The sequence below is a fragment of the Diospyros lotus genome, chromosome 5 (genome assembly GCF_014633365.1).
Source record: "Diospyros lotus cultivar Yz01 chromosome 5, ASM1463336v1, whole genome shotgun sequence".
Classification (NCBI taxonomy): Eukaryota; Viridiplantae; Streptophyta; class Magnoliopsida; order Ericales; family Ebenaceae; genus Diospyros; species Diospyros lotus.
Window position 1 is genome coordinate 31,254,019 of NC_068342.1, and position 14,798 is coordinate 31,268,816.

Genomic DNA, 14,798 nt, shown 5'->3' on the forward strand with positions numbered 1-14,798 from the left:
TTATGGGAAGTTCAAAGTTAAAGCCACCATCAGTTGCCTCTTGGAATCTGCATAAAGTAAAAAAGCTAACCATTAATTTGTAAAATATTAATATTAATTTTAAAGCAAGTCGACTGAGCAACTAACCATTTTCTAATTTTTGTTTTACTCAACAACATCAAGTTAAAAGAGTAAACACATGCAAAAATCTTTTGTTGCATGGTGTAGTCGATCGAATATATGTGAGTGTGTGAAAAGAAAAAGTTGGTTCACTAAAAACGGAGACAAGATGAATAAAATACGTACATCACTACATTGAGACTACATATTTTTGTAATCTTCCTACCAAGCAGCCCATGTTCCAGGTAGAAGCACTAATGATAATTCCATTTTGATCCAATAATTTGTTCATTATATGAAGAGGGAAAAAAGGCAATGGTGGTTTTATCTTATCTTATGGCATTAAAGCAGTTAAGGTTCCTTGATAAGTTCATTGGCTTCGTCGATAACTCGAAACTACCTCCTTTTCAATTCTTATCAATGGGTCTCTAGAGGTTGAATTATTCCCCCGAGGGTGGGCTCGGACAGGAATTCCCTCTCCCCATTTCAATTTATCATAGTAAATGAGAATATGTCAAGAATTCTCACTAACACAGCTGAGGTAAAGAAATAGCAAGCGATCAAGTTAGCCGAGATACCAGCCCCATTACCACCTTATGTTTGGGAATGACTTGCTTCTTTTTAGCAAAGCAGATAGATCAAATCCTAGAACATCACTTGTGTTTGTATCAATACAGGAGATTGTCAGGCTAAGAAGCCAACGATGGAAACAAAAACTATCTTATGTTACAATTATATATTGGCCTTCCAATGTTTGTGAGAAAGTCTAAGGCTAGATCATTCCATCATTTGCTAGAGGAAACGGAAGCCAGATTAAATGTTCGGAAAGGTAAGACTATTATATGGTGCGAAGAATGTGTGCAATCAGGTCGATCGCATGATGTGCGAGTTATGATGGGAGACAGAGCTGAGATCGCTTCCTTACATATGAAATCTTTGGAATGGCTCCGTAGAACTAGAGAGAAGGGGGGGCCTTGGTTTTGGATCTGTGGAGAAATCTAAGAGTGGTATGACGTTGGTCAAGCTGGGATGGAGAATGCTTCTCATTCTGAGCTGCACACAAGCAGAGACTGGATATGGATTATGTCCATATAATACGGTAGAGGCGTCTACTTTATGGAGGTTGGAAATCGAGCTTCAGATTCTCATATGTGGAAGGCTATTCCTAAAACCAAATCAATCATCACGAGAGGAACTTGTAAGCTGCTCGGTAATGGTGCTTTGATTAAGCCCTGGCAAGTCCCATGGAAGAGATTGGCTGAAGCTTTGGAAGATAAATATGCATAGTTGGCACAAGATGTTGATTTTGAGAGTGGCGGAGATTGTTTTACCTGCGGCTCAAGAGTCGGAAAAGAGATTCCCTAATCCTTATATTGAATAGAAGTTGCTACATGTGCAGCCATCACTTGGAAACATCTTTCCACCTCTTTGTTTATTGCCGTGTGGCTATAGAGATCCAAATTTTCCAAATGAATATACATATTGGATTTTGGCAGATAACATGCAACGCTGAATATTGCTGATGCTCACTCCTAAAAGATTATGCCCTTAGCAAGGAGTGATCATTATAGTATTTTAGCATACCTGGAAGTGGCGAAAACTTGCATCAATCAATCAAACACGTCTCTAACCTAATTTAAGATGTTTTCATAACTTGGTTGGAGCACATAATTGCAGCAGACAGGTAACCAAAACCAGGCACACATCTATCTTCAAATCCCCATGATTGGCTCCTAATAATGGTGTTGTCAAGATGAATATGGATGCTGGTTTCAGGCGAGGATCAATGTATGGAGGAACTTTGGTTAGGAGCAATTCCGGAAAGGTTCTCCTAGCTCAAGCTTGTGTTAAAAGTATTAATTATCTGATCTAGCTGCAGAAGTGGAAGTTGCAAGATTGGCATGTGTTCTAAGAGATTAGCAAAATGGGTTCAAGTTTGTCTTGAATCAAATTCCAAAAGGCCTTTAGACGACATAAATCACTTTCTAGCTGGCTGGAGCTTGCAGTTCGCCCACAAGGAAGCGAATCAAGAAGCTCATAATCTAGCAGAATGGGCCAGGTGAACCAAATTTAATGGTATCCTCTCCCCCTTAGAGCTTCCCCTCTCCGTTTCTCTTATCTGGCCATCAGGATGAAGCCCGGTTGTGCTTCCTGGGTTTAGGTTTATTCTCCAGAACTACAGGATAGTTTGTTTTTCCATTTCTGTGTTGGTTATTTCTCCTGCTCCTGCTTGTTCTGATGTATGTTCACCAGAAAGAAAAAATAGAAATCACATGGATTCTATCTAGCTTATTACACTGTTTATTATTCAAAATGATACAAGCAAAATCATACATTAGCAACTGCATATCAGTAAGTGTTGATTGCTTTGTTCTTGTTGGAGACATGAAGTTGATAAACATTGACCAATAGTAATGGTCATTATCACCGCTTTCTCCAGATGCTTACCTGCATGCCTTCTTATAAAAGAGACTGCATACTCCATAAGGACCGAGTCACATGGCAACGTGATAGGCCCGTAACTCGGCAATCCATACTCTTCCTCTGCCATTCTCAACAGCTCCCTGAATATTCCATTGCTGAGATAAGCCAAGGGAACTACAAAGCGTCTCTGATTGGTAGTGTAGACAACAAAATGACCCTCAGTAACTGTTGGAAAGATAATTCTTTTCCTATTCATTGCAGCTAGTCTCTTCCACTTCCTTGCCATTGTGATAAGCTTCTTTGGGCTGATCATGTTGTTTTACCTCTCTAGTAGGAGTGCAAGGCTCTAGAAAGATACAAGATGATGATGATAGTTGAAAGATAGAAATGGTAATCTCATGTGGCAGAAGGCAATGCAAGTATACCACATATTTATAGGCCAAGACACACACTCATAGGGCTTGAAAAATTTGCAATTAACAAAAGCTTCTTGTACTTGGCGTCAAGTAATGACAATCTGTATGCTTAGCAATTTAAAATTAGCTATGTTTTTTCTGGTATAGAAAGTTATGTACGAACAAGCTGTGTGCTTACTTATTCTAGACTTTATAGTTAGTTGATACGTTAATAACTAGGATTAAAAAATATTCTACTCCTCATCCTTGCTGTGGAATGGTCTCATCTCTCATGGTGAAAATATAGGTAGGAACTGAAAAGCTACAAGTCTAGCTATGATACTGGCTACTGATATGAAGATCCATCTGTACTTTTTTAAGAGACAAAGCGTTGATCTACTGTCCTGCTGTTATGAGTTTTTGGTTTTTCTAAGTAAAAGACATGTTTCTATGGTAAGCTTAATCTTGTTTAGTGCTGTTCGGACAAATCATTAATCTATGGTAAGCTTGAAGTTAATGATCCTTTCTTGTACCTGCAGCTGCCATCTAAAGAAAAGCTATATTCTTTGTAAATAATGTAGCTGCCAGTCCATACAAAGTTTTTTTAAAGACAAACCGAGTGTTTTTTGATATTGGATTTCTTTGTAGTTAAAGCATGTTAAAGACAATAAAAACAGGGATTATATTTTATATCATCCGTACTGCAGGATGGCCTTGGGACCTCCATGGGATCCAATGATTTTTGTAGCTTCTGGCACTCTGAAGTCTATTGTCAGTGATATCTATGATATCTATTGATCCAATGATTTTTGGACAGAAAGGGCCTTTGTACTTTTTTTAGATGACAAATCTTTCGAGTGTTGTATGGTTTTGAGTTTCTGATATTAATATGATGGCATCCAACTCTTATTAGCTCCTTACCTGCTGGTTTTACACATCTACATGGTCACTCCTACTAAACTGCTGATCTTATATGAGGCTATATTTTGCATTATCATTTATTGCTCGCAATTGTGTCACCCTCTTGATGATTGAACCATTGGTTGTGACCAAAATATTGTCATTGATTCCTTTGAATAGATTTGGGACTCAGTTGCTCATTTTATTAACTACCCAGTCCAGATATGAGCTTTGTAAGGAGTTTTTTTAAAGAAAGTTCAAACCATAATCAGTTGCCTCTTGGTATCTGCTTAAAAACAAAAAAGGTTAACTACCAATCTGTAAAATATTTTAAATGCATGTCAACTGAACAGCTAATCGGTTTGTAATTTCAATCCTCTTTCAACTTTCTTATGTTAGTAAGATAATGTTTCAGGATCATCCTTGGGCTTAATGACATAGTTTCCTCTGTGATAGCTGGTGCTTGAGATTCTTCTATAAAAACATGCACAACTCTTGTCGTTTATCTAAGTACGGAGACTAGGGGTGTACATGGTGCGATTTGGGCAGTTTTTGGCCAAAAAAATGTGCCAAACCGCATATGCGGTTTGCACCTATAATCAGACCGAGCGGTTTGATTTGGTGCGGACAAACCGCACCGCATAATGCGGTGCGGTTTGGTGCGGTTTCCGCAGTTTGCTGAAACTTGGTGTTTTGTGTAATTTAGGTGCGGTTTGGTGCGGTTTGGTTTGGTTTGGTGCGATTTTTGGTTCCAAAATGATAACAAAAAATTATTTAAAATGGGACTGCTAGTCTGCTACAAAAAATAATCTAATTATTTTATATATTTCATTTTTTATTTTTTATTTATTTTAATTATTAATATAGTCGAGCGGTTCGGTTTGGAACCGAACCGCCAGCACCCCAAACCGCATAAACCGCGATTTGGGTATTTTTCAAACCGCACCAGACCACGTCCTTAAAAAACCACGCGGTTCGGTGCGGTTTGGTTTGGTGCGGGCGGTTTCTGCGGTCTACCGATTTTTTTGAACACCCCTAACGGAGACAAAGAGGAATCACTGCTATGATAGAGAAAATCATTTATCACCGCCCTGAGATTGCAATTTCACTAAGTCTTCCTTCAAAAAACAAAAAGAGAATGCATATGGGATTTGGTATTGGACCGTACTAGTCCTATTGGGCCCGGCCCAACGATAAGCTCATAGCTCGGTATTAGGCCCGATCCCTTGGGCTCAACCCATCAACATCAGCTTAGCAACATTCTCCATCCCCTTAGCACCATACCCAAATCACTTGGGCCCATAACAAGTCTCAACTACCCCAAGATCCCAAACCACTTATGTCCACAACAAGCCTCAACTACCCCAAGATTCTCGACTCTTTATTCACCTGCAACAACCAGCGACATGGAAGGGACCATTCCCTTCTCTCCTATATAAGCTAGTCGGCCACTGGTCAAGATATGTTCTTTGTTTAGTCTGCAGAAACTTTGTTATTTTGAACTTTTACTTACTTGAGTGTCAGAGTACTTGCAGACACCAGTCACCCCTTACCGTGTTGATCGTCGTCGTCTCGAGCCCTCCGTACGATCACCCTTTTTAGGCTGAAAGGAACAGGTATCAAGATTCAACAAGAAATTCATGTGCAGGATTAGCTAGAGTAAAAATTCAACCGTTCTCCAGACAACTGGTTTGGGAAATAATTTCAACTAGTTGATAGAAGGTAAAATGATTTGATCCCTAAAAACACCATCACCTGTCTGAACTAAATAGAAATCCCCTTCACTACCCATTAATCCGATGAAAATATATTCTGTTGAGAATGACTTGGTCCTGAGGGCATGTTGGCCATATTCTACAAATCTCAGTGGGAGTGGCATACCGTCTTCCATGAGTTGGCTAATATAGTCCTAGCTTTTTTCCGAGAAGGCCATATCGCCCAATCAGCTCCTGCATCATGTAAGGTTATATCCCAAAGGTTTTGACCAATCAGTTAAAGCAATACATTGCTATGATATTCTCTACCCACCAAGAAGTCTATATTCTGGGTAGAATCAATAATGGTAATTGCATTTTGGTCCATGATCAGATGAAGTGTCGAAAAAAAAAGAATAGAGGTCTTATGGTGTCACGCCTCAAAATTTGGATTCAAGGCCGTGACTGACACTATCCTTTAAGAAGTCAAAAGTTCCAATAGGAAATAACGAGCCTTACATTACACATTTTTTTTTTTACACCGCTTTTTAGGTGCGTTATAACTTGGGACAATTCTGGGACAATAATTTTTTTTTTTCTTTCAAACTAATTCTAAACCACATCATTCCTCCAATCCGTCCCAGAATTCCCATTCATTTTTCTCGAAAGAGAATCATTATACATATCAAATGCGGAAGTAAAGATCGAACCTGATATCTTAACATTAATCATATCTTACATCATCATTCCTCAAAACATTCAGATTTCAAAGTAGCAGAACTTAAATACATGGACTATATAACGTACAATTCATTCCTCATATACTCTGTTAAGTGCCATTTCATGTCTCATTCGTCCTCGTATCTTCTACAATTTCTATTTAGAACGTTTGAATATTCTAGGGGCAAAGCCCAAGTTAGATGATAAATCATCTAAGTAAAGGTATAGAAAACATATTTCGTACATGAATGCAATGTCTTACTTATCGTAAGAGTCAACTGCACTCTTCATGCTACTTATCATTTTTGCGGCCACCTCTTTAGAATCCGGGGTGTATGGGTGCACTCTTGGTAAAGTAGTGGTGCCAGTTTGTACTCCTTACGGCCACAAAGCGCGTGATCAATGATATCAACGTGCATACATTTCAGAGCATGTCAATATGATGAAAGCATCCCCGAGGATCGGGGTTTGAAACATAAATTACCTATAACCAATCATTTTCCATAAAATTAATCCAGTTGGAAAGTACCACTTATCTCGATATTCATGCCCTGCCTCAAAATTTGTGCATCACCTCGATTTGCATGCCAATCTCAAAATTCGCACAAGTCACTTCAACTTAGACCTCAAACCATCCTAATCACCATAATTATTTAAATAAGTATTAAAACTTATTTTTTCATAATTTCTTGTATCTTCTTTATTTTTCTCTATTTCTTCTTATTTTCCTCAATAAATCCAAACTAAATATTTCTCAATTATTTTCTCGAATATTTCACTATGAAAATTCATAAAATAATATTCCTGAATTTCTGAAATTTTTTAAAAAATTTTACTCACCTTGATTTAGCCCCTCAGGCTTCCTCGGTTGCATGTCATATCCTTGAAAAGCGTGCCCGAACCATTTTTATTGCCAAAACTTCCGGAATATTAGTAAATATTCATTTCTCATTTTCTTAGAATTTTTTTATATTTTTTTCTATTTTCTTTCTTTTCTTTTCTTTTTTTCTTCCTTCCCATCTTCTTCCTTTCTTTTTCTTCCTCCCGACTCTGCTCTGCGCACATAGCCATGCTTCTCCTTCTCTTTACTTTTCTTTTTTTTCCTTTTCTTCTTCTTCTTCCTCCCCTTTCTTCTTCTTCCACTGCAACGCACCAGCGGGCACAGTGCACTTGCGCGTATGGCTGCCTCCCGGCACTTGCCACCTGTCGGCCCCGCCGCCGCTTGCCCGCGCCACCGCGCGCCTCCGCTGGCCACCCCTTGCTGCCTCGGCCCTCCCCTGCTCGTTGGGTACTGCCATGGCCGCGGCCATGGCTGCTGCAACAACAGCTTCACGGCTGCCATGGCCGCGCCTCCATTCCTCTCTCTCGGTCTCCATTCTCTCCCTCACGATCTCTAGCCAATTGCGCAATGCCTCTGCCGCCCATGCTTGCTCTTGCAACTTCGGCCATTACTCTCCTTCTCCAAACTCTCTCAACTCTCACTGATTGCTTGCCCTTTGCTTCTCAATTCTTCCTCTCTATTTATAGGCAATCGCCACAGCCTCACACCCGCCTCGCCATTCCTCAAGCTATCTCTCAATGCGTGCAAATCCTTCCAAATCTTGCAAAGGCATGATTGATTTGGCGTTGCAGTGCATGGTGAGTTTTGCAGGGCATGGCACACACAGCACGCGCGCACACACGCAATCTATATATATATATTATATATACATTACACTATAATAATAAAAAATATATATTTAAATACCCAATTTTACCTCTATTTCACTTATGCAATTCCCCAATTACAAATATAACCTCAAACATTGAATTAAATTGCATTTCGATACATAAAATTCAAAATTAATAATTTGGAGTTACTAGATAATGACGATTTCGTCCTAGTGTCCTCACCGGGCTGTCGTTTCATCCCAAAACCATTGAAGGGTTGCTCATTACGTAAAATCGGAGCCCCTTAGGGTTCCGTTGATTTTTCGGGAGCCTCCTACAACGATTCGATTTTACAGCTTAAATGACAGCTGCATTTAAGCTGTACCGAAAAGTGTTCCCGATCCAATTTCTTTCGATACCATAAATCCTATCTTAGAATGCTCATCAAGACCATATCATTTTTCTTAGACAATTTCACTATGAGGCATTCCATGCAGTTGATTTGGTAGTTATAATTGTTATCAAACTAATTTTTCAATATTCTAAACTTACCGAAATTACGTGGCTACCTCATATAAACATGGGGTATTAGATAAACATTTCGCATAAAATTATAAAAATATTGCCATCATCTTTATACTGATATTGAACTGTCGATTGGCCCATAATTCATCATATGCTTACAATATTTAAAATTTATCCATTCACATAAGAAACTTAAACCTCCCTATGCACAATTATTCGTGATTTTATGTAACTCACGAATAACACGTAAGTATACACAATCAAGATAAGTAAAATTATGAGTAAAGATCGTTTCTACAGAAATTGGTAACTAAACATTTTAATTACTAAAATTAGTCATAACTAATTATATTTGAACAATTGATTACTCAAATAAATTAATCCTTAAATCGTGCAACTAAAAAATTAAACAACAATCACTTAAAAATTAAAATTCAATTGATTAAGATCTAGATTTTCTAAATTCACTCAACAAATTCACTTTATCGAATTATTTCAATTTTTGGTTTATTAAGTTACGAACTATATCAATCAAGCATTTTAATTTATTTATTAACCTATATCTATGTCTAACAAGTTTATTCAATTAACTTAAGTCACTATATGTTTATGTGAATTAAAATTTAAGAACACATTAAGTATAGGTACTCATAACATGAAAATATTCATCACAAATATAATAAAAAATTATACATGTAATCATGTAAATATCTTTCTCAATGTTATCTTATCCAAGAGTTTATTTTTTATTTATTTATATCTAGCATTATAAGAAATCTTAAATTATGTAATTGGTGATCAAGTAATTACAAATATTAAGTTTAGAATAAAATAAATATAGTTAAAATAACAATCAAAATTAAAAATTAAATAAACTAATGAAATTTTAATACATAAAATTCTTTAAAAATCTTAAATAATTAATTAGTCAATCATAATAAACAATATATCTCCACAAACAATCAAAGAAAAAGAGAAGCTCAAAAGAAGAAGGAAGCTCCCTCAATTGGCTTTGGCCGCTGCTATGCCTGCTTGCGTCTCCGTTCTCCTTCTGCTCCGGCTTCCCTGCGTGCTCTGCTGCCGCGATTCCGCCTGCCTCCGCCGCTCCAGTCCTCCAACAGCTTCTCTTCTCAGTTTCTCTCTCCTCCTCTTCTAATATTATATATATATATATATATATATACACACGCACAGTTTCCTCCAATTCCTCTTTCAATTACGCCACTTCCAATTGCTCCAAATTCAATTCCCCTTTTGCCTTCCAATTGCTCCAAATTCAATTCCCCTTTTGCCTTTATATTACTATATATATATATATATATATATATAAAGGTAGAGAAAGGTGAATTTAATGGAGATGGATTAGAAGCCACATATATATATATATATGCATGCAGGCAGCCCCTTCAATTTCCATTCTTTTCCAATTTGGCTCCAATTTCAATTCTCTCGCACCGCCACTTTGATTTCCTTTCTTTAATTATATTATAATATTAGTTTATAATATTAATTTTAAAATTAAAATTATAAATTAATTTATAATATTTTTTTTGCTAAATTCTTCAAATTAATTTCTTTTAAATGTTTATTAAAAAAAATTAAAATTATGTAAAATTTATATAAACACACATTTTAAATAAGTAAAATAACACAAAATTAAAATAAAAATATGTATATAATTAAACCATCAAATATCTCTACACTTAACCTTTTGTTTATTTCCAAACAAAACAGAGAAGAAACTAAAAAGTAAATAATTGAAGATAAAATTATATATATATTTTTATCTAATTTTGAGCTTAATTTTATGTTATTTTTCCTATTTAAAGTGCACATTTTTTTGAATGTTACATCATTTGAATTTCTTTTTGTAAGAATCAAGCAAAGAAATAAATTCTTGGGTTTTAAGGAATATATTTTTGATTAATTTATAATCTTAATTTTGATATTATAAATTAATTAATGAATAAATATTAAAGAATTAATAACAAAAAATCAGCCGCACAATTGAAGGCAGAATTGGAGGAATTGCAATTAAAGAAAAGTCCATTTGGATTTTAAAGGGGCAACTGCATATATATATATATATATTATAAAGATGGAGAAAGGAGAATTGAATGGAGATTGATTAGAAGTAATTGAAAAGGAAACTCAAGTGGAGAAGGGGGGCCATGGATCTCATCATTGGAATGTTTTAATCCCCAAAGCAGAGATCAAGCACAAGAGCAGCAGCTATTCGTTAGAGATCTAATTTATTGGTATGAAACTGCAGAAGTAGGATATGTTGGAAGCTACCTTCTCGGAGGAATCTGTTCAAAGGATCCTACAAATACTCATTCCCCTCTAACTAAGATTTGACTGTTGGACATGGATGGTTATTTTGAGTAAAATTGTAGGATATAGTTTAAAAGTTGCATATCAGATAACCCATTCAGTTCCAGATCAGGGTGGTAGCTTTCAGGAGGAAAGAGATTCACTGAAGCTTTGGAAGATCAATGTGCATAGTTGGCTGAAAATGATGTTTATATAATGCCAATGAATGTTTTACCTATTGCCCAAAAGTTGGCTAGGAGATTCTCTATATCTGATAGAAATTGCAACCTGTGCAGCTTTCCTTTGGAAACATCTCTCCACTCTTTGTTTACTGCCCAGTGGCTAAGAGCCATTTGGTTTGCCAAATGGAATATACTGATTGGATTTTGGTAGATAACCTTCAAGGCTGGATATCACTGATGCTCAATCCTAAAAGACTAGGCATCGTAGAAAGGTGTGATCCTTAATAGTGTGGTGTTATTTGGAGCTATCCTGTTTGAGCATATCTGGAAGTGGTGAAATGTTTGCCTCAATCATCATTCTAGACATTTTCACAGCTTGGCCGGAACATGTAAATGCAGCAGCAGATGGGCAGGGAGGTAACCATAAGCAGGCACACATCTGTCAAAATGCCCGTGGTCAGCTCATGGTAATAATTTCAGTCAAGGATCAATGTGTGGCGGTATTTCGGTTAGCAATTCTGGAGAGATTCTCCTAGCTCAAGCTTGTGTTAATGTAGCATCACCTGCACTAGCTGCTGAAGTTGAAATTGCGAGATTGGCATGTGTTAAAGTTTACCTTGAATCAGATTCCAAATTTAGGTGCAAGAATCTTGAAAGATGCAGGAAAGTACCCTCTGGTCCATTAAAAGGCCTTTAGAGGATATCAATCACTTCCTAGATATAATAATTAGAGCTTGCAATTCTCCTTAGACCTGCCCCTTTCTGTTTCTCGTCTGTCAGGATGAAGCAGGGTTTATCTTTTGCTTGTTTTGATGTATATTCACCGGAAAAAAAGAAGAAGAAAAGAAATCCATTAATTACATCTAGCTAAATACATTGTTTACCATTCAAAAAGTTAAAAAGGCATAATTCACATCAAAAACTGCATATCAGTGGGTGTTTATTGCTTTGTTCTTGTTGGAGACAGGAGGTAGATAAGCATTGAGCCGAAGTGATTGTCATGATCACCGCATTCTCCAGATGCTTATCCGCTTGCCTTCTTATCAAGGAGACTGCATACTTCAGAAAGACATGGTCACATGGCAATGTGATAGGCCCATGACTTGGCAATCCATACTCCTCCGCTGCCATTCTCAACAGCTCCTTCAGTATTCCATTTCTGAGATAAGCCAAGGGAACCACAAAGCGTCTTTGATCAGCAGTGTAGACGACAAAATGACCCTCATCAACTGTTGATGAGTTGCAATTTGATGCATCAACACTCCCAGATGTTCTTGGAAAGGTGATTCTTTTCCGACTCTTTGCAGCCAATCTCTTCCACTTCCTTGCCATCTTGATAAGCTTCTTTGGGGTGATCATGATTTTATACTTTGCACTAGGATTACAAGGATCTGGCAAGATAAAATATGATGATGTGAGTCAAAAGAAAATTGGTAATCTCGTGTGGTAGATTGGCACTCCAAGGATACCATATATTTATAGGCCTAGACACACAGTACTCATAGCGCTTGAAAACTTTGCAATTAACAAAAGTTTCTTGCTTTTGGAGCCATTTGAAGAGAATCCATAAGCTTGTACTTACTGTAAAAAGGATAATCCATATGCTTAATAATTAAAAATAGCTTCTTTTTTTTTGGCTGTTTATGAAGTTATGTAAGGACAGGCTAGGTGCTTAGTGATGCCAGATATTGTGGTTAGTTGATACGTTAATAACTAGGAAAGGGAAAAGACGCTATTCTCTTCCTGTCTAGGAATGGTCTCCTGGTGAAAATTAATATTGGTATTGGTGGCAACTGAAAGGCCACAAGTCACAGGTCTTGCTTCTTGCTACTGATCTGAACATCCGTTTGGACTTTTGCTTGGAGACAAAACATTATATTGTTGTATGGCTAGGAGTTTTTGATATTTTCTAGGAAAAGGAATGTGTTCCTGTTGCTGCTGGGGCCTTGGCCTTGTCTGATGAAATCCAAGCTTTTGTTCTGCCGTACCATAAGTTCTTGCTATTCTGTTACTGTTTTAAGAAAATGTTCAAAGTCTCTTGTTGAATCTGCTAGTCCATTAGCATTAGCCCTTTGGAAGTGCTAATGTTGACTGACTAAATTTATTAGTAAAATGCTACATGTAATGACAAGCCTTACCCTTATTCTTAGTAATTAATGTACCTGTCACTGTCAGTCCATTTAAAAGTTATATATAATAGAAATAGAAATAAAAATAGCTAACTACCCATTGGTAGAGTATTTCTAATAATGCATGTGAACTGAACAGCTAAAACAGTTCAGTAAAATTTTATTAGTTGAAGGGAGTTATCCCTAAATAGTTATTTTAATGATTAACAAAAGTTACACATCAAAGATAATCGGAGCTTTGCTTTTGAAAGTTATTTCCATGGCTTAAGAGGCTGTTTGGCTTACCGTTTTTAATTATAGCTTTTAAGTTAAATAGCGGTTAGCATAAAAGTTGTGTAGTGTTTAAGTTGATAACGTGTTTGGATAAATGTGCTTTTAAGCTGTCAATTAATAGTTATATGTTTGGTTTGTAAAAGCTGATAAGTTGTCAAAACTGACAAAAAAACTAAAATAGACATAATGTTAAATAATTCAAATAAAATTTATAAAAATACTATTTTTTATAAAAAAAATTATAAATTAATTTCTAAATGTTAGATAAATTATACATACTTATTAAAAAAATATTAATATAATATAAATACATCTTTTATTATTTTTTAAATATTACTATTAATATATATATATACAATATATATATACTTACAACTGTAATATATATATATTGTATATATTCTGCTACGGACGCCATCGGCGATGGAGGAGGAGGTCGCGATCGAGGCTGGAGGCGGCACTTGATGGTGACGGCGGTAATGGAGGAAGGTCGATGGTGTTCGGCGACGGCTGCGGCAGATCTTGAACCTGGTTGTAGCGATGGCGCGACCCGGTGTTGCGGCAATGGCGCGACCCAGCTAGACTACACGACCACGTCGACGGCGGTATGGAAGAGGGGCAATGGCTGCTGCGTCGGTAATGGTAGAGCAAAACTTGGGAGAAGATGATGGAACCTGGTTGAGATTTGGGAGAAGATGAGGGCATTTTGGTATTTTAATTGGTCAACTAAGCAGCGTTTTTGGGCAAAGCTGGGGGGTACCAGTTTTTGAAAAACGTTGGTATAATAGCTTTTATGCGAGGCAGCTTTTACGCTGAAAATTTTTGCCAAACACTTTACCTTCAAAAACTGTATAGCTTATCAGCTTTCAAATAGCTTATCCACGGTTAAACCGCTAAGCCAAACAACCTCTAAATGCCTTGTGCTTAGATGCTATTCAAGTTCTGTATCTGGCAGTTGGCTTCTCTTGGTCATTTGTGCTCATGGTTGACCTCAACCTCCATTCTACTGACTGCTACTTAGCCGATCAGATCTTGCGACTGGTTTCAGTAGTCAATCTAACACTTGACCTTGTTTGGTCATTGCTTGTCTATCCTTAATCAAATCCACCGTATTATAAACCAAGTCTCTTAGGGGAACGTGTGGGAAAAAATTCAGTAAGATTGATAGTGGAACATAAATTAATTTTGCCTGCCAAAATAAGTAGAGATCTCAAATGAGTCAGATGGCCCATGAGTTTAACCTTACTTGTTATTTAGTGAGTTGAGATTGGCTTGACTTGCTATTTATATAGAGGCGGATTAATACCAACATTTTTGACTAGTCAATTTACGTAATCTAAGAGCTTGGCTTGACTTCAGCTCATGGATCCATAGACTCAACTCAGTTTTGATTTTATGAAAAAAAAAATTATGAATAATTTAATTTTGACTTTTAATTTTTTATATTTAATTTAATAGCTCTAATACTTTGAAAACTATATAAATAATGTCACA

At 36.7% G+C, this 14,798-nt stretch overlaps 2 protein-coding genes across 2 annotated transcripts; both read right to left on the reverse strand.

Annotated features, from left to right (window-relative positions):
• On the reverse strand, nucleotides 1-2,809 carry LOC127802205 (auxin-responsive protein SAUR66-like). Its single transcript, XM_052337914.1, has 2 exons — nucleotides 2,548-2,809; nucleotides 1-47 (listed from the first exon to the last, which is right to left on the reverse strand). The coding sequence occupies exons 1-2, from the start codon at nucleotides 2,807-2,809 to the stop codon at nucleotides 1-3; spliced, it is 309 nt and encodes a 102-aa protein (XP_052193874.1).
• Nucleotides 2,810-11,817: 9,008 nt separating this feature from the next.
• LOC127802206 (auxin-responsive protein SAUR67-like) lies at nucleotides 11,818-12,261 on the reverse strand. Its single transcript, XM_052337915.1, has one exon. The coding sequence runs from the start codon at nucleotides 12,259-12,261 to the stop codon at nucleotides 11,818-11,820; it is 444 nt and encodes a 147-aa protein (XP_052193875.1).
• Nucleotides 12,262-14,798: the final 2,537 nt, after the last annotated feature.

What these genes read in the sequence shown, in the direction of transcription:
- LOC127802206 (XM_052337915.1), bottom strand. Translation starts at nt 12,261, where the DNA reads ATGATCACCCCAAAGAAGCTTATCAAGATGGCAAGGAAGTGGAAGAGA.
- LOC127802205 (XM_052337914.1), bottom strand. Translation starts at nt 2,809, where the DNA reads ATGGCAAGGAAGTGGAAGAGACTAGCTGCAATGAATAGGAAAAGAATT. An exon ending in TTTTATAAGAAGGCATGCAG is followed by an intron (nt 48 to 2,547) that starts GTAAGCATCTGG and finishes TACTTTATGCAG; the next exon opens with ATTCCAAGAGGCAACTGATG.